Source organism: Oryzias latipes, chromosome 7, assembly GCF_002234675.1.
Source record: "Oryzias latipes chromosome 7, ASM223467v1".
NCBI lineage: Eukaryota > Metazoa > Chordata > Actinopteri > Beloniformes > Adrianichthyidae > Oryzias > Oryzias latipes.
Window position 1 is genome coordinate 1454051 of NC_019865.2, and position 19678 is coordinate 1473728.

The 19678-nt window shown below is 47.0% G+C and overlaps 1 protein-coding gene across 11 annotated transcripts in view; it reads left to right on the forward strand.

Moving 5' to 3' along the window:
* The window catches only part of agrn (agrin), a 241823-nt gene extending 224515 nt beyond the window's left edge, over positions 1 to 17308 (forward strand). For 4 of the 11 annotated variants that reach the window (XM_023956309.1, XM_023956312.1, XM_023956317.1 and 1 more), the window contains 10 exons: positions 961 to 1072; positions 2114 to 2128; positions 3157 to 3273; positions 5531 to 5714; positions 6091 to 6178; positions 6864 to 6887; positions 8334 to 8366; positions 10109 to 10333; positions 11743 to 11846; positions 14923 to 17308. In XM_023956309.1, coding sequence (XP_023812077.1) covers positions 961 to 1072; positions 2114 to 2128; positions 3157 to 3273; positions 5531 to 5714; positions 6091 to 6178; positions 6864 to 6887; positions 8334 to 8366; positions 10109 to 10333; positions 11743 to 11846; positions 14923 to 15083 — 1063 coding nt within the window. In that variant the 3' untranslated portion in view covers positions 15084 to 17308. The remainder of the gene's footprint in view (positions 1 to 960; positions 1073 to 2113; positions 2129 to 3156; positions 3274 to 5530; positions 5715 to 6090; positions 6179 to 6863; positions 6888 to 8333; positions 8367 to 10108; positions 10334 to 11742; positions 11847 to 14922) is intronic. The other 7 variants (XM_023956315.1, XM_023956318.1, XM_023956319.1 and 4 more) reach the window with 5 other exon arrangements.
* The last annotated feature ends 2370 nt before the right edge of the window (positions 17309 to 19678 follow it).

Genomic DNA, 19678 nt, shown 5'->3' on the forward strand with positions numbered 1-19678 from the left:
GTGGCTCCAAGACGCCAAAATCCCAAAGACTTATAGAAATGGACAGCTGTTACGCATTCTATTGGTCAGAACAACCATTCTGGATCTGATACCTTTTCTAACATCTTTTTGATAATCCTCATACATGATATGTTTTCTGTAGTTCAGGTTATGAACTGACCAATCAGATGCCTCAATAAAAGTAGATGGAGCCTGCTGGCCCCCACGTCCAATGTTCAAAATGTTTTATTTGTGTAGCCAGCTTTCAAATTGTAGGAGTGTGGCCTTCCAGCAAGCTCACTCCTGATTGGCCAAAGTGGTTGCCATAGAAACTCGGTCCAATTCAAACCGATCACTGCTCACTGATGACGTCTGGCTCCAAGATGGCGACTGAATTGGCGTCATTAGGTTGGATCTGGAAGCAATCCGTTTTCTATGAAGGACGTCACCGTCCAGTTTTCTGATACAGTCAACGTACAAATGCAATTAGAGTTCCTGCAACAGGAAGTCAGCTTTGGCCGTGACGTTTTTGATGAAGTCATACATCTGATCGTTCTGAACTTTATGGACTTTATTAACGTTCCTCTTATTTGTATGGAGACAAAAGTAAAAAGGTTTCTACATTTATTCTTCTTTTTGTTTTCTCTCCTTTCAGTAATGCATAAGAAAACACTTATGGACGAATGTCTGTCAGCAAATTTCATGAGAGGATGGTTGCTCTGCAGGATGGTTGCTCTGCAGAATGGTTGCTCTGCAGAATGGTTGCTCTGCAGGATGGTTGCTCTGCAGAATGGTTGCTCTGCAGGATGGTTGCCCTACAGATCTATGCGTCTGTGCTCTGCAGAGAAAAAAGCAGCAGCATGAATGAAGCAGAGCTGGAACAGGAGCAGCTCTGGGAGAACAAACATCTCTGTTCATGTGGAGTAAACTGATTTCCAGAAGAAACAGGATCATCTCATGTAACACATGTGTGTTCTGCAGGAGCAAGGCGCCCCTCCCACTGAAGGTGTGGAACACCATCAACCTGGAGCGCTCCCTCCGCAAAGGAGAGATCCGGATAAACGACCAGCAGCCCGCCCGTGGAGAGTCACCCGTAAGAGATGGCGCTCGCCTTTTCTCGGCATGCTTGCCGTCTCCGCCGTGCTGCTGCCTGTGAATCCGTGCCATCAATCTCACAACCGCTGATTTTTGTGGGACCGCTCGGCGGCTTCGGTCAAACCGCCTGGTGTCCCGGTTCTTCACCTTGAGTGTTCACTTCCTGGAAGTGTGCTGCTGCCTCGAGTCAGTCGGGGGAGAAAAAATGTAAATGAAACTCTTGGGGCCGGTGCCCACCAATCAGCAGGTACAAGCTTTCAAATGAGCGAGGTCCGATAGGTTGACGGGTCTGTAAGTCGTCCAATTATCCTAAACGATGTAATTTATGATTATGAACATGCAGAGTGTCAGGCCCAGCATCTTCTGGAAAATGCACTGGCCTTCCTTTCTCTGCCCCCCTCCCATCGTCAGTATGATAATTGTGTTTCACTTCATCTACAGAAGCAGAAAATCGCATTAAAAGAAGAGAGCAAAGGCGGGGGGGGGGTTGGGGATGAGCTGCGACAGGGACCTCATCCAGGGAGGCTCCAGCTACTTCTCTCCTCCTTCAGCTTTAGAGGCAGCAGGGAGGTGCAGAGGAGCAGGCGTGCAGCCTGGCAGGAGTCGTCATCATATGAAAGGCGGCTCGAGCCGCCGGCGTGATGGAATGCACAGGAAGTGTCAGAGGAAGGGGGACTTTTTCTGAAAAATGTTCTTTACTTGTTATTTAACGGCAGCCGGCTGTAAATGAGGTTGGGTTAAGTGGCACTTTTCACCGCCTTTCATCTGCAAACTTTTTCTCCTTTTCATCTTCCCCTAATGGCACCATCTGCCTCCTTCACGGCCTCCTCAGGAGCAGCATTTCTCTCTGTTGCATGTCTCTAACTCGGTTTGCGCGGCGCCCTTTTTGTGCAGCTGTTTCCGTGACAGGAGTCCGGGTTCGAGCGGGTTTCACCCGTGTTTGCATGCCTCTTTGTGCACGCACACACTTGCATTTCTTCCTCACTAACTCTGTTCATCCTTATTTTCTTTCCTTCTCTGTGATGTGCTGTCTGGAAAGAAGAAATCACGCAAGGTAATGATACGAGTCCCAGTCACACCTCAGTCTGTGTTTCATTTGAGGCTTTCATACAACCGCTCACCTCCATCTCTCCGTGCAACAGCAGCACACAAAAACAACTGTGAGGCTCACACGTGCAGGCAGCGCGCCGGCGAGGCGGTGCTCTTAAAGCGCACGGGTTGGCTCGCACCTTAGTCCATCTGCTGCGGGGGTGGGAGGAGATGGAGAGGTGGGAGGGAAGATGGAACCGAGGCCGTCGTTTCTGAGACGGCTTTTGTTTTGAGCAACAAAGAGACGGCGTCATTAGTCCGGCGTAGGCGGGACGTCATGCTGCCCGCCCGTGGGCTTTCGGGAAAGTGAGGGCGAGGAAGACGGTCGCCGTGGGAGACGATCGGGTGCCGAGCCAAGCCGGGCTTTCGTCATTGGCTTCTGTTGCTCACTGGAGCCAGCGGAGTTCACTTCTTAAGTTAGAGGTGGGCAGCGGGACGGCCAGGCTGCAGTTTGATCTGCAGAGCAGCGGGCGGCTCTCCAACGGCTACAACCTTTGGAAACCTGGAGCCACAGGCCTCAGCTGAGTCCAGAGGCTGGAGGGCAGGAGCCGCGCCCCGTCTTTGTTTAGAGGATGCAGCCAAAGCCTCCAGCTTGAGTGGAGCTCCTGCAGGAGGTGCAGGAGCTACACAGAGCCGTGCAGAGCCGGCTCCTCTGAGCTCTTCTCTGGCCTCAGGCTGTTGCTGCCCCCAAAAAAACTCCAGAGCATTAACTCTTCGCCTCCAAAGTACAGAAGAAGCGCGTCCCACCTTTGCTAATGCAGAGGCGGTGGTCCCAAACGTGGAGAGGACCAGAAAGACATTCACGGTGTCTCTAAGTGGATGTTCGTCATCTGTAAAAACAGACTTTCAGGTCCAGGTCTTTCTCCACATCCAGGTTTCCAATGAAATGTTGAGTTCAAACATTTTCATCTGTGGTTTATCATGTTACCAGATAAAATCTGTCTTAAAGTTTCCTTTTCTGTGCCCCTCTGCTCCCCGCTTTGCCCCCGTCAGGCCGTCCACAGCGACCTCAACCTGAAGGAGTCTCTGTTTGTGGGTGGAGCTCCCGATTACAGCAAGCTGGCGCGAGCCGCCGGACTCACTGAAGGCTTCAAGGGAACCGTCCAGAAGGTAAAGATTGGCGCTCTGCTGCTTCCTGTTTCCTTCTCGCTGCAGCAGTGGCGGGTGGGATTCGCCCCCCTCTGCTGTCCCACAGACCCTCATCGTTTCCAGAAGGAAGTTGTTCTGTGAGGAGAAGCGATCTGGATTAGCCAGCGCTAAGAATAGCAGCACATTTTGAAGTCCGCCACCTTTTTCTCTCCTCTAATCTTTTCTTGACAGCTTTCAAAGTTTTCCTTTCTTTTCCCGCCCAAACACTCATCCCTTTGAGCCAAAAATAACTTATCTTGAACAAAGGTTGGATGGAGGAGTTCAGACAAAGACGTCGTGTCATTATGAAGAGTTGAGAAGAAAAGCAAAACCTGGCATCTCTGCCAGGTTTGCCCTCATGAGACTAAAGGAAATATTTCAAGACATCATCCCTCATTCCCATAATGCCTTTGTTTGCTCTGAAGATGGGTTTGGAGATCAGCTCAACCAAAACTGGAAACATGCAACCAGACGGATGAATGCTCCTGGAAGAGTTGAAGTCCAGATGCTATAACTCAACCTAAAGACAGCGTCACCTGGACCAATGAGGACGTTTCAACCAAACGCTTTCATTTCAAAATGCTGCGATGTGCAGAGAAACTGATGTCTACAAGGCTTTTCCATCTGCACAAAGTGCTTCAGCGTCAGCGTCCCACACTGGGAAAAAACATCCAAATAAGCTACAATTATAGGAAATAAGATGTTTTTCTGTTATAAGTGAAAACATCTGCCAATGGAACTATTAGTTTGTCTTAGTAGAATTTCTTCAAATTTGTTTGAAACTGGAAATACGTCTTAAAATATTCTAAAAAACAAAAACAAACTTTTATAAAGTAAAGTAGGTACTGTGGGGCAAAAAAGTTTTTTTTGCAGGTTCTCCCTCTAAAACAGATGAGAGGCCTGGAAATGTCATCATAGCTAAACTTCAACTTCCAGGGACAAAAATTAGAAAACAAATCCAGAAAACAACTTTATCTGATGATCAGGGAAACAAATAAAATTTGGTTTACAGTCGCCACTTTAGAAATAAACTAGAAAGTGTCACAGAAGGGTTCTGCCACATGCTTCCCCACATGACGTCATTTAGCCAATCACAATCAAGGAATCCTTCACACAGGTCTTGGGGTCCGCATATTAGGCAAGGCAAGGCAAGTTTATTTGTATAGCACAATTCGTACACAAAGTAATGCAAGGTGCTTCACAAAACAGAAAAATGCACTAAAATCACAATACATCATAGAAATAATCAAAATAAAATTTACTTTAAAAGAAAAGAAAAAAAAATAATTGAAAACTGATTTAAAAATAAAGGAAGGAAAGGAAAGAAAAGTGCAGATAGGACCTTTCAGTCATATACACGGCTAAACAGAAATGTTTTAAGTCTAGATTTGAACATGAACACAGAAGAGGCCTGTCTTACGCCTTCAGGGAGGCTGTTCCAGATTTTAGCTGCAGAATATTGAAACGCTGATTCCCCTTGTTTAGTTCTGACTCTGGGAATCAACAGGAGGCCGGTCCCTGAGGTCCTCAGAGTACGAGATGGTTCATATGGCACTAACATGTCAGAGATGTACTTTGGTGCTCGGCCATGGAGAGACTTGTACACAAGAAGATATTATTGCTTTTTTGACTGGAACCTGCAGACCGTTAGAAATTTAAATGTGCGCCGGACTTTGGACATGCCTGCATTAAATCAAGCAAATCAAAAAGAAGACAACGTAAAATGATCATTATTATGGCAACAATAGGATCCAGACCACTCAGCATTTACGGATGAAACGTTTAGTTAAAAAGTCTAATTTCCTTCGATATGTCACCGACGAAAAGACGCTGCCCAGGAGCCTGACTGGACTGTCTTTGGCCTCCCAGCAGAACCTAAGCCTCACCAGTGCACTTAAGGTTCATCACCGCCATGTTGTGGGTGTGGCATCACACCCACTGCCACACCCACTCACAGCACCTGGAGCAGTGGGAGGTTCAGTGTCTTCCCACAGGAAGCCTCCAAACAACGTTGTTCACGGTTTGAGGACCGGCTTTGACGGCTGGAACCAAACATGAGAAGAAGTCAGACATCGGAGGCTCTTAAGAGCAGATGCTCATCACGTCACATGACAAAGACGTTTTCCTTGTAGTTGTTGACTGAAGGTTTTCTGTACGTCACTGGTCGACATGATTTTGACTTCATAATCGGAGCTGCTCCGTGACCTCCGGATGACCTCTCCTCCTCTGCTCCTTCCAGATCATGCTGATGAGCGATCCCGTCCTCAAAGAGGAGAACGCCCTGAGCTCCAGCAACGTGGCCATGTTCCAGGGTCACCCGTGCTCCCAGGAGCCCTGCCAGAACGGCGGCCGCTGCAACCCCATGCTGGCGACCTACGAGTGCTCCTGCTTCCCCGGTTACGTGGGCGACAACTGCAGCGTGGGTGAGCGATTGGACGCCACGTTAGGATGTCGGTCTGGTGTTCAGCTCAAAACCCTTTAGGATCAGCTGATCCATCGTTTGTCCGCGTTTCCTGGAGGTTGTTTTATGAGTTCTCCGGCGTGACGCGTCCTTCATGAACACGATTCAGTTTGGCATGAGGTGAAAAGGTTGCGTTTGTCATTTTCTGTTCCGTCCTTTAGGCTCCGCCTCTGCGTTTGCCATTAACCTTGTGAGTGCGATCGGTCGTCCCTTTCCCGTTAATTAAAAGGCACTGCCCCCCACCACCACCCCGCCCAACCGCCTGCAGCTCCGATAACTGAACCCTCCTATTGATCGATGTGATCTCATCCCCCCCCCCCTCCCCCCCTCCTGCACAGCCATCCACGAGAAGTCTGCCGGAGAGACGGAGGCCGTCGCCTTTGATGGACGGACGTTCATCGAGTACCACAACGGCGTCACAAAGAGGTAAGGGGGGGCGCCGTCCCCGGCTTCATCTCCATTGTAGCAGCTATTAGGCGAACGGCCCCCCCGGTCTACCCCCACCCCGGCGTTGTAATGACAGCGTTGATGATATTATCAGTGTTAGGGCTTCAGAGCCGACTAATCGCTTCGCTAATAGCTCAGCCTCCCTGTCTATAGCCGCCCGCTTCGCCTTTGACAGGATTTCACTAATTAGCGAGACTGTAAGCAATCAGAGGCTCGCTCTGAGCGCGCTCAGTTCAGTTTGCAGCTTAGAGTCACTCTGGACAGGAAGTGCACACACACACACACACACACACACACGTTTAAGCGTCTTATCCTGTTTTGAACGGGCGGATCGCAGGTTTTAATCCAGCCGGGTTCCAGAGATGTGTCAGCGTGTTTAACACCCAGGAAAGGGGGGGATGGGGCAGATGTGGGTTTTAGTCCATCACAGCTCTTTACAAGAACACGGGTAGCAGGGAAACACCTCCACAGGAACCTCTTGGGTTCAGCCCAAGTCAGCTGTCAGTCAGCTGTCAGTCACCTGCGTGTGCCGCCGCTCTGCTGTTTGTCTGCGCTGTCAGCCGTTCTTTGTCCTGTCTGTCAATCTGCCCCCCCCTCCTGTCGCCGTCCACACCTGTCTTTGTCTCACGTCAGTGTCCTTCGCTGTCTCTCCTTTTCACTCAAGCCAACTGACCAATGAGATCCCAGAGTAAGTAGAAGGCGGGGCATGTTTGCCCCGGTTCAGCTCAAACCCAACTAACTGCAGCAGAAACTCCATCTCAGAACTGAAACCATTGCTGGCGTCCGTCCCATCCGTGCTTCCACCTCACAGGACCCATCATTAAAAAAAGAAACCATTTTCAGTTTCATCAGAATGTGGATTTTCTCCACGCAGGGCAGCATGAGTGCATGACACAGAACCGTTCATGCACGGCTCTGACGCGCTCATGAACACCGCGCATTTCCATGCACTTTACTCTAAATGCCATTAAGTGTTTTGTGGAGAATGAATGAGACAAACTGCCAGAGGAGGATGTGCTAAAGACCCCCTGACCTAGTTTCTGCTGCCTGCAGAGTTCCTGCCTGGGAAAGCCCCCCCCCCCCCCCCCCCCTGCATAAATAATGTATTCCCTTTTTATCCCCCCCTTCCTGCTCATTAGCTCGGTCAGTAACCCTCCCCTGAAAAAGTCTCACCAAGCGATGAAGAAGTCTTCGGCTCAAATGAAGCCGTCCAGATTCAGCCCGGAGTTTCGGTCCACGCCAGGATCTCTGCCATCTCCGTTTTGCCAGATATCTGCCTGTAATTGTGAATAATTAGAGAGCGGCGCTGACATGTTAATCACAGATTTATCTGCCTTTGTAGTGGAGACCTCCAGTGGAGATCTCTCTGCAGAGAGCAGCCGTGGGCATCAATCTCACTTAGCAGGAGGGGACTCGGGTTCTCTGAGCCCGACTGTCAAAAGTTTAATGAATGTCACCGAGAGTGAGGCCCACGTTAGCCGGATTTTATCACCTAAAGAAAATAAATCCAACGCTGTGCGGCTGTTAGGAGCCACAAAGGTCGGCGCGTCCCGCTCCGTCCTTGGGGTGATGTTTCTGTTGCTATTTACAGCCGGCTGCGATCGGCCCTCCTTCCCCCCTCTGCCGGGTCGATGCCGTCCAGCGCCGTTATTTCAGTGACGAATGCCGTCTGTCCGTGACTCTCGGCTGACGCGCCGCTTGACCCCATTTTGTGAGAATTGGCCAATTTTTTTTCTGGTGGGCTGCTCTCATCTCCGAACGGGAGTTAATGCTGGAACGCAGCGCGGCGCTCCGCCATAAATAAAGGAGCTGCTCAATCATTGGGTGCTGAGTTGAAGCGGATTTGTGGGGACAAAACTTACCTTTTTTTTTTTTTTTTGGTAAATGTTTTGGCGTCTTCGTCTCGATCTCAGCATCTCCTTTGGGAGGCTCCGCCTTCAGGCCGCGGCCTTTAAGGTCCATCCTCCTTCTGCCACAGCATCCACGTCTGATGGGGTTGGTGCTGTGGTGGAGCCGCTCCACACTAGAGTTAGACTCGTAGTTACCAGGAGGTTACCAAAGACCCCTCCCCTCTTTCTCCTCATGTTTGCGCTTACACTGCATGCCCTTGACTCTCTCCCCCTGCTCCCTTAAGTCCTGAGTCTGTGGACAACCCGTCTGACCAGAGGTGAGTCCGTTCACGCCTCCAACTGTGGTCCCCTTTGTTTGTGTACCCCCCCCCACCTGCCTGCTCCATCCTTCCGCTCTCTCCGGCACCCCCTCCTTGACCTCAGTGGGGCTGAAAGCTGCTCCGCAGGGAGCAGATTATTTTCAAAAGTGACACGGGGCTGCCAGCAGCGCCTCTGCATATGCTGCAATTAACTTCCCAAATGAGGGCTCTGATAACCAACCCCCCCCCCCACCCCCCCCATGTGGCTGCTTGGTAGTTTGAGCGCCGCTGCCACCTAGAGGTGAAACAGACGTCTCTCATCACAGAAACACACCGAGGATTTGACTGCTGGAAAGATAAGTCTTTAAAAAAAATCTCAGCTTCGTCACATCTGAGAATCTATTGATGGGGAGTAAAACCTGGAAGGCCGCGTTGTTTAATTCATGACGCATTCGGCGCTTTTAATAACCTTGACCTTATCAATGACAAGCGGCAGCCATGGAGATTTATGGGGTCCAGAGAAATCTGTGAGGGTTTGCCGGGAAAGAGTTCTCAGAGTTACACTTTCATCCGTTTGGATGTTTTTTTTCTGCTGACAGGAAGCAGCATAAGGTCCCCCCCCCCCCCCCCCCGTGTTCCTGTCCGGCGTGCCTCCTTGTGTGCCGTTGTCTTGTCGTTGTCTTTGTTGTGAAGTGTGTTTTCGTCCTGTGAGAATGGATTTAAAGTGTGTTTGTTGTGTCATGGTGTGAGAGACAAACGGATGCACAGAAGGTGAGTGTGTGCGTGCGCACGCTCCTGCACAGCAGACGCTTTGGTGGGATGGGATGGGGGGGGGCCTCGGGGCATCCTTACCCCCACACCCCCAGGGCTAGCATTCACGAGGCAGTGGAAGAAACGGCGCCCTCACAGAGCCGCCCTGCAGGGTGGAGCCAGGCTCAAACCAACGCTGATCCCCGTTTCTCTGAAACTTGATTTGCTCCCATTAAATGTCACTGTGTGTGTGTGTGGGGGGGGGGGTAATGCATCAGGGAACACAACAAGGTGTCATCACCTGTAATGCTACGTTTGCATCGGTCACATGATCTTAAATGCGCTTTAAGCATACAGTTAGGCAAGTAAGTATTTGAACCCCCGGTGATTTTTTACAAGTTCTCCCCCCTTAGACATCATGGAGGGGTCTGACATTTGCATCGTAGGTGTTCATTGTGTGAGGCATCATCTACCAAAATCTGGAAGTCACAATGTAGGATTTTTTATTTAGATGCTCCTGCTGCAAATAAGTATCTGAACACCTAAGAAAATCGACGGTAATGTTTGGTACAGTAGGCTTTGTTTGCCGTTCCACAGGTCAAACAAACATCATGGGATTTTGGCCCATTCCTCCACACAGATCTCCTCTAGATCAGTCAGGTTTTTGGGCTGAGAAACAGAGTCTGAGCTCCCTCCAAAGATTTTCTGTTGGTTTGAGGTCTGCAGACTCAAAGCTTCAACTGGAGTTCAATGGTTGCATTTTATGTAGGTATAGAGCCTGCAAAATGACTTGAAAACACCCGTAGCGATGTGTGAAAGCGAGGGTTTGAACACAGAAGCCTTAAGCGGGCATTTCCTCACGTAGACTTTTCATGGAAAGTGGCCACTTGAAGGCGCGTTTTCCGAGCCCGATGTGAACGTAGCATGACCCTGGCGGCTGCAGCGCAGCTACAAACCTCGGCCTTAACGGCGGTTTCCCACAGTTCTTCACGCTGTTTCTGGTCTTCTAGTGAGAAAGCTCTGCTGGTGAACAAGTTTGAGCTGAGCATCCGGACGGAGGCCACGCACGGCCTGCTGCTGTGGAGCGGCAAAGGGGTGGAGCGCTCGGACTACATCGCCCTGGCCATCGTGGACGGACGCGTCCAGATGACCTACGACCTGGGCTCCAGGCCCGTGGTGCTGCGCTCCTCCGTGCGCGTCAACACTAACCGCTGGATACACATCAAAGCCAGCAGGTAAGCCGGCGGGACGCTGGGGAGGAGCCCGACGAGACCTGATCCAGATTCTATCTTGGATCCAAGATAGAATCTGGATCAGGATGCATCCGTCCGCCGTCACGCGTAGATCTGAGATGCTCGGATTAGTCTCAGATTCTGGTTATTTTCATGCATGAGTTTGAGGCGTAATGCAATGAATCAACACGGTGGATAAAAACCCAGCTTAGACACGGCAATAAACATCTAACATCAAAACAGGTCTGGCTTTTTTTAGAAAATGTAGGCAGCAGATTAATAGAGAACATAAATAAGTGACATTTACAGTTGAATGTGGGCACAAAATGAGACTTAAAGAGCAGAATAGAAGCAGATTTTTTGGTTAATTTCCTGCTCCAGGTTCCAAATGTGCACAGTTTCAGCTTGATTTAGTGTTTTTCCAAAGACTGCAAGCGCTGGCCTCAGCGTGCAGACCGACCCTGAGCTTTGAACGTCCTCCACAGATGGAGCTGCGTTCACTTCAGTTCAGACGATCTGCATCCATACAGCAAACGATGCTGCCGTGTGCAGTTAATCACTCACATAATTGATAGATAATCATCCCAGAAGTAGAACAACAGCAAGCAGTCACACACTCGTGTCACATTAATGGATTTCTTCATTAAAATCAAATTAACGGCCTGAATAGAAGTCGTCTTCCAGCTTCTGCGGGATCTCTGCCGAACATTTGCTCCCAGCGTCTCTGTGAATGGATGCGTGGAGGAAAATGACACCGACGTGGTCATTTGGGGCGGCGATGATGAACCGTCCAGAGGCCGCCGCGTCGTTTCCAACAGCTCAGAGCAGCCAGCTTGTGGCCCCGCCCAGCGTGTTTTCTACGTCACATATATGATCTTTTCTGCTTTTTTTCGTCTGATCCTGATTCACAATCATTTAAAACGAAGAAATACCCAGAAATGCTGTTTCAAGCTTACATTTATTTCTACAAAATGCCACATGAACATGTAAAAAACACCAAAAAGGCTCTGTGACACGCCGTTTAATTCTTTAGGAATCTGTACATTTGGTAAATGCTTTGAAAAGTTATCAATCCTAATTTGATTTAGGGTCTTTAACATGTTCTTGTGGCCTCTTTCCAATGATGGAGGACATATGTCAAGAATTTTCAGCTTGAAATTACATTTATGAGTACATTTGAAAAAGTATATAGTTGTGATGTTGTTGGAGCGGGTCCATAAGAGTCCGCAGCCTTAACGTCTGTCTCTCCGCCGGTCTGCAATTACGGCGTTGCCTGAAAATCGCAGCTCCTGGAATCCTCAGCCTGCTGTCCGGTGACAATGGCGGCTTTGTGTTCCGGAGAAAAGGAAGCCACAATTAAAGGCGGTTTACTCCGATGACTTCACGCTGCTCCTTCCTTTTTGTGTCCTCAGAGCTCTTCGGGACGGCTTTCTACAGGTCGGCAATGAGGCGGCCGTGACGGGGTCCTCGCCGCTGGCCGCCACGCAGCTGGACACGGACGGAGCTCTCTGGTTAGGTGCGTGCTCGCTCAGGCCTTTAACCGGCAGAATCCTGCCTCCATTCAGGTCTGAAAATGCCCTTCAGAGGGCTTTTCATCAGGTTGAGAGAATGGCGGGAAAAAGATAACCTTTTTTTTCCCCCACGTCTGATAGAAGATTCCCAAAGAGGAGCAAAAAATACATTTCAGAAACAGAAAAAAACACATTTTAAGGAAGATGTTTTCAAAAGAAAAGTCTGCCTGCATTTGAATGTGAAAATTAAAACTTCACTCTGACGGAAATTGGTTCAAAGCTCCTTTTTAGCAGAAGGAGACTCGCACGCCGCAGCTCTGGAGCATCATGGGAAAAAAACATGAACAGTGGCTGCTAAAAGGAGTCCGAGTGGTCCTTCAAATTCCCGCTGCACCACAGAGAAAAGACAGGCTGGAGGAGAAAAGCAGCAATTGTGACATTTAAGAGTTGTGTTTGTGTAGAGGTGACTCAGGTACACGGAGGCAGCGGCGCACACAGGAGCAGCGCGGTGGAACAGGTGCTGAGCGGCCCCCGCAGCAAGAATCCCTAATCCCCACGCAGCAGCCCGTCTTCTTTTTAAATCCCCGTTTTAATGTTCATCCCTAATTCTTCTGTAACTGGCATGAAATTAGCCCCGTCAGCCGGCGAATCTGCGCCGCTCGATCCGATTAAAGAGGGCAGGGACGTGGAAATGAGCCAGCGGTCCGACAGAACGGCAGAGGAGGAGGTTTGGTTCCGGGGGGAATGTGCTGTCAGCCAGGTAAAGCAGCAGGAAGTAGGCGGAGCCGCTCATCCACCAGGAGAAATCAGGGTGGAGGCATTTCACGTGGATTTACGAGCTCGATGGCAACTTTTTGGACCTGTTGGCTCAAAACCAACCTGTAGAAATAGAGCTGTAGTCCTAACTGGCCTTAAAACCAGGTTGACGAATCAGGGACTCAGATTTGGTAGTGTCGTATGGGGAGCGGAAGTGCCAGTTAATTGCTGCAGCGAGAGAAGCGAGAGTCACCAGATTCACGCCGTTTCACACCAAGACTAACTGTGGTGGCGGACAAGCGCCACCAGGTGGCAACGCATGTAGTGTGAACCACTGAGTTCTATCGCTACAGGAGACACGCTCGCTTGGGAAGCCTGGCTGATGGTGGCGGAGCGCGACGCCATCTTGGTGAGGTCATGGGTGCCCACATGACAATGCTTTCTATAGGCTTTGGTGGCATCTAAGTAGCTTTTATATACTTTATATATATTTATATTTATATATATTTATACATATCATTTGTTGATGTTACATAAGAGAAACAGGCAGCCTCAAAAGCTCAAACTTTAATGAAAAATGCTAGTTGCAGGATTTCTTATAAATAAAAAAAATTATAACAAAGAATTTTAAGCAATAATTTTTAAACATGTAGAAGTTTTAGACCTCTTTGACATGTAATTTAAATTATTTAGAAAAGCCTAACAATAAGTCAATGATAATAATTAATAACAATATATAAATAATAGGTCAGTTATAATAATAAATGATTTAGAACAAATCAATAACAAGTCAACCATAAGTCCAAAAGTTAACAATAGATTTACTGATTCATGTTAGTGATCCATTTGTGTAACATAGATATTATGGTGTCGGGTTTCAATCAAACAGTCTGGCCTCTTATCAAAATCTGTTTCCACCAAATGTTGTGAACATATCCAGACTGTATTACTAGTTTGTTCCACAGTGATCCATCTGGGTTAACTCTTTTTATTGCTAAGATCCACTTTTTCCTTAAGTCTAAATCCACTGGAAACCTGCAAGAAAAGTTCAGTCACTGAGTCAGAAATGTATAAATCTATATTACTATGATAGCCTAGTCCTAGTATACTGTTTATAGGTTTGACACAATAAAGTCTACATTTATGTCGACAGCAAATTATGATTGATAGCACGTTGATAATAGCCCAGCAGCATCATGCATGTCAACATGTGTTCTATTAAAAAGAAACGTGTACAATTTATGAAGCCCCTGCAGCTTTAAAAGAAAAGAAAAGAAATATAATACTTACCTGTCAAATGTTATGCCTTTCTCCTTCGTGGACTTATTTCTCTGATTTTGGCAGATGAAACCCACAAAATGAAGTGGCATTTTGCAAAACGTGTGCACATGCATGCAGTGCAGCAGTGACCTGACCTCACCAAGATGGCGGTGGTCTCCTCCCATGAGGAACCACGTGATGTCTCCTCTAGCGATGGACCTCATTCGGGTGAACACCACCGCTAAATGCCAGTTGAAGAATGCACGTAGTTTTAAAGTTTTACTCGTCCTAATGGGAATAGAGCAGCAGCATCATCAGCAGAGCTGTGAAAATGATGGATGTTGTTGCAAAAATACAAATCCGTTTAGTTCTGCTCGCCATCGCTGCTCTTACAGACTGAAGGACTAAACCACCAGAGCAGTATCAAGAAAACCTTTTGGAAATCCAATCGTACTCATTTTTTTCATTGGACTCTTCTCAAGTTCCCAACCAGCCAATCAGACGCGCCCAAAAGCAAAGAGGAGGACTTGTAAAACCAACATTTTCAATCATGTCTCTTCGTTTTTGTGTTTGTTTTCTGCTGTAAGCGATCGCTTTAAAGGACAAACTCTGCTTTCATCTCTGCACGCTATCATCAAAGGTTTTACACAACCTGACATAATCCAGGCGATTTGAGGCCAGTTTTGACTCGACTTTGTCCTGAAATCCAAACCTTCATTCTGCTCTTTGATGTTAATCTCAGGATTTACATATAAGATGCTTCCTGTGATAAAACGTCTTCTGAAAATCTGTGGGGAAAGTGTGAAAAAGACCATCGGACTTTGCTTTGAAGTGAAATGGTTTAGCAATAGACCGCATGCATTTCAGGCTGCAGGAAGAAACCGCAAATCAGAAAGTTGTTCTTTTGTTTTCTCAACGTTGGATCAGCAGCTGATCCTGAGATTAGGTGGGATCGGCTTGTCTTGCATCAGATTGCAGTTATTATCTTCACATTAGTGTTTTGGGGCTTCTGTAAGCGGTAATGCAGACGCATGTGTTGTAACTCCAGCGTCTCCCCTCCCTCAGGTGGTCTGGAGGAGCTGGCAGTGGCCCGCCGGCTGCCCAAGGCCTACAGCACCGGCTTTGTCGGCTGCATCAAGGACGTGGTTGTAGACGGCGTGGAGCTCCACCTGGTGGAGGACGCCCTGAACAGCCCCAAGATACTACACTGTTCCGCCGCCAAATAGGCCGGCAGAGACAAAATGCTGCGAGAAACGGAAAAGAAATAACCCCCCCATCTGCTCCCTACATAGCGCCCATGTCTCCTGCTGTAATTATTTTCTATTTTTGTATACTTTTCACCGCTTTTTATATGGAAAAATAAATACATTGTTTTGGGGTTTTATATGTTTTGCTATTTTTTTTTCTTTTCCAACCTGCATCTCCATTTGCAGTTACTTTCATGACCCTGTGACCTTTTCCACCCAAAGATCCGCTCTGAGGGAAACCTTCCGTTTTTTTTTCTTCCTCTCATTACTTGAACACAGCGGACCGGGCTGAGCCGTTTCCGGTGACCCGCCGGTCCTGGTGCCATATCTAGCCGTCACATTCCTCCAGCATGGCCCCGTTCATGAAGACGTGCGTTCCCCTGAGAGCCCCAGTGGTCCTCTCCCTCCACAGCGCCGACCCCCCCTCCCCACATTATCTAGTCCACTCTATTTTCCTAATGAGACTTTCTGAAAGACCGCTGGAGCTGCTACCGAGAGCGAGCGACCAAATCCAAACCGCTCCATCGTCCCACGGAACGGACGCCACTCCCATCAGAGCCTTTAGTTTTGAAATCTGACTCACTAACACGACGGCGTGATGGAGAGAGCAACGCTTTTCCCACGGACTCGTGTGGCATTCATTAGTCATCAATCAAGAAATGAATCATAGATACAAATAAATGTTCTAAATATAGACTATATAAATCTGAGACTGTGAATATGTGAGATGGGTTTTCTTTGGAGAGCTGAGTGATTCTCATGTAGTGTTGTGCGTTTTATTCTGCAATCAGCTCATGTTGACATTAGAAATGCATGGACTTCTGGGTTCTTATTTGAACTTCTGGACATTTTGGTTTCAATCAAAACTCATTCTGATATGAAAAATGTCACAACATTTAACCTTTTTCCTTTTTTCTCTGATGTGATTTCCTAAAGTTTTGGTTTGCTGTATTTTCTTTGGGAGCAGTTAGTTTTGCAGGAACTTGAGAGGAGCACAAGGGAAGAGTTTGTACCGTTTCTGACCTAAGGGTGGCGCTAAAAGCAAAAAACTGAAGAGGAGGACAGACAGAGGAAGGGGAGATCTTATCATGAGGGGAGCTGCTGCACTCAGGAAAGTCCTGGCAAATAATCAATCAGGTGTCGATACAGAGACTATAAAAGGCTATAAAAAAGTCCAGCTTTTTTTTTTCTGTTCCTGAAGGAACTTTTTTCTCGGCTGTTGAAAGAGAGGAGAGAGACAGAGACTGGTGTGTTCTTCTGACACTTTGAAGCCATAACAGCCGCAAAAAGACAAAAAAGAAAACATGCGAAGATACATAATCCTATGGCAAACTAACATAGCAGCGCATGAGTTTTTATTGCTGGTGTGAATTCTTTCACTTTGGGTGGACTGTTGCAATGTTGTCGCCTCCGCCAAATGCAATAAGCTGAGATGACCTAAAGAATCTTTGTATTAATATGAGAACCATGGCAATATCTGAGAGAAACGTCATGCCTGTCGGTGGTTACGTATCAAACAGTCTTTTATGTTCCTGAACCATCCAGCATTTGTTTTGTACAGCCCTGTAATTTGTAAGTGTAAATTTAGCAAACGTGTGATCCGTGGAGGTTTCTGTTTTTTTTTTTAGTATCATACACTGGAACCCAGTCGGACTTGTCTGCTCGCACGCAGATCCATGCGCTTGTGGGAGACGGACGACCTGGAAGCTTTAGCTTTGCGTTGAGTATTAACTCTGGACACGCCTCATTGTAACCCTCCATCCTCTAGATCTGACCCACCCGGGGTACTGAAAGGAGGAGTCCTGAGCCTGCAGTCTGTGGTTTGGATGGAAACAATGAAATGCCTTACAAACATGTCACCTGGACTGAGCAAATCCATGTATCCAGTGTATAAACCTCACCCTGATAATGTAAATGAGTAATTATAATAACCATGTTATCAGTAATCCTGAGAATAAGAAATGACCCCAAAAGGCTTCTTTTTTTACAAAAACTTCTATCTACTGTTTTTGAATCTGTTTCCTGGTCTTTATTTATGTCTTCATGTTGATGACCTTCACTGTCTGACCTCTGTAAACTACTGTCTGGCTGTGCAGACCTCATCAGAAGGCGCGGCACCGCTTAACGAGTGGCATGACCTGAACATTACTAACTTTTTGTCTTGTGTTCCTACCACCATGAAATAAAACGTCAACCAAACAGAACCAGCTTCTCTCTGGGTCTTCATTCAAACTCGCCGTGGATGATGGGATGACAAACGGTTGAAATTCTGAACCGTCAAAACACTTTCCATCCTGGTCACATCCAATCAGAACCTCTGCATCTTCGTCTCTGCTGCCTCCAGCTCTGCATCAGAATCTCTTAACCATCATGGCTGCTCTCACCACAGTCCTCTGCATCTGTCCTTTCAGTTTTAAGGCGTAGAAGTCTTTCCAACAGCGGAAACAAGAGCCTCAGTACCGGCTCCCCCCAGGGTTGAGTCCTCTGCTCTACTCAACCAACAACCTTCTCCTCAACACATCAAAGACCAAAGATTTTTACCTATCCATCCATCCATCCATCCATCCATCCATCCATCCATCCATCCATCCATCCATCCATCCATCCATCCATCCATCCATAAAATTGTATTCATGATAGTCAAGGATATGTTTTGATCATTTCTAATGCATTTTATTTTTTTTATTACTATTCTTGTTCATTCTTATTCTATTCCATTATTATTGATATCATTCTTTTTTTATCATCTATATCCTGATGCTGTTTCTGGTTCCAGTGTTTCCTCTGGGGGATCCATTGTTCTGGGGCACCACCGGCTCCGCCTGTAGAGGGTGCTGTCGCTGCGGTGCTCGTTCTCATTAGCCCGGCCGGGGTCCCGCTCTGTGGTCCAATAGCTGTAGAGCGGGCCCTGAGCTGCTGTGTTGGGCGGGCGCTGTCACAATGGCCCTCGTGGTCGGGCCGGGCCTTGGAACAAATGAATCCCCGTTAAACCGTTCCCTCACAGCAGAACCGAGCCAGAATGTGTCTGTAAGCTGCTGTTCAGGGACATATTGGGGGAGCTGGGTGGGTGGAGGGAGGAGTCTGGTGAGGAAGGGGTGCCAACTGTGTGTGATTGTTCTGTTTTCGGTTTTTTAATGTAAAGCGCTTTGTGTTGTCAACTGGAATTAAAGTTTGAGTTGAATTGGCCCTGGAAAGTTTTTCCTTCAGGTCCCAGATTTCCCAAAGAGCGAAAGGGCTATTTTTAGTGCTGCCAGGTTTTTTTTCAGACCTTGGAACGGAGAACCTCAAATATTGGAGGTCAAAGGGCACGAGTCAGCAGAGAGAGTCACTTCATGTCAGACGGGACATCCTGGAGGGAAACCCGTCTTTGTGCTCTTGAGTGTATTTATCACCTCCAGACTCAACAGGAAATCAGTCTGCAGGGTGATAAAAATCGAATTCTTCAGCCCAGGAACTGAGTTCTCAGTATTTACAAGAAGCCTTTCTCAGTCGCCTGAAGGAGGCCCTGAAAAACAAAACTAGACGGACAGAAAGAAAGACGAGTGGCTGTTTTTATGCTGTTTGCTTAATCTAAAGAAAATTCCATCTCTTATGATATTTAGCAACAGACACACAAGCCCAAATAATTCAAACAATACCATCTATTTCACTTCAAATAGATAGATTTCCAAGTGAAGGCATCACTTGGAAATCCTATATCATTAATATAAAAACAAAAATGGCAAAAACAACAACTGTGTGTTACATAAAGTTAAGTCAGCTCTGGATAGTAAAGCCCTTAACTCCTTCTCTGTTCCAGATCTAAATTACTGTATTGAAATTTGGGGAAACACATGTAAAACATACTTAAGCCCAAGTTTAATTCTTCAGAAAAGAATGATCCCTGACAGTTTTCACAAAAATCCATCCAATTCAATATCCAGCACAATAAAAATACAGAAATTCAAAGATTTAGTCGATCAAAGTATTTCACAGTTGATGCACACATCAGTTTTCTGCCACGCAACATAAAAAGACCATTTAAAAACAAAAACAAAGTGATTTTAGTTTAAAAGGATGCAAGATTTTCTCTTCCCCAAAGTTCAGAACAAAAAGAAAAGAAAGATTTGTTTCAATTCAAGGCGTCACGGAACAATCTAAACTAAATCAATGAAAGAAACCAAATCGCCTTCAAAAACCTGGTTAATAAATGAGCTGATCCAAAAATATAAAAGGGGCAGAAAGACGAGTTTTCTTCTTTCTGTTCCCTTTCATGTCGTGTATCCAGATCTTTAGTTTTTTTTTAAATAAATAAATAGAACATTGAGTTGAATTTAAAAACAGTTTTCCGGCTCTGGCAGCAGTTTTAACAAGGTCAGAACATGAGACGAGCAGAGCAAAGCTTCACCTCTAACGTTCTGACAGAACCTGGTGACCGATGAGTTTCAGGTTAAGGAATTTAAATATTTCTTTTTCTGTGCAGAAATATATTCTGCTTCTTGAATGCAGCACATACTTTTTTTTTAACGTCATTGAGTTTTTCTCTCAGTTCATAGAAGCACAATGGCGTCTGACCCGTCCAGCTTTTGGTTTCC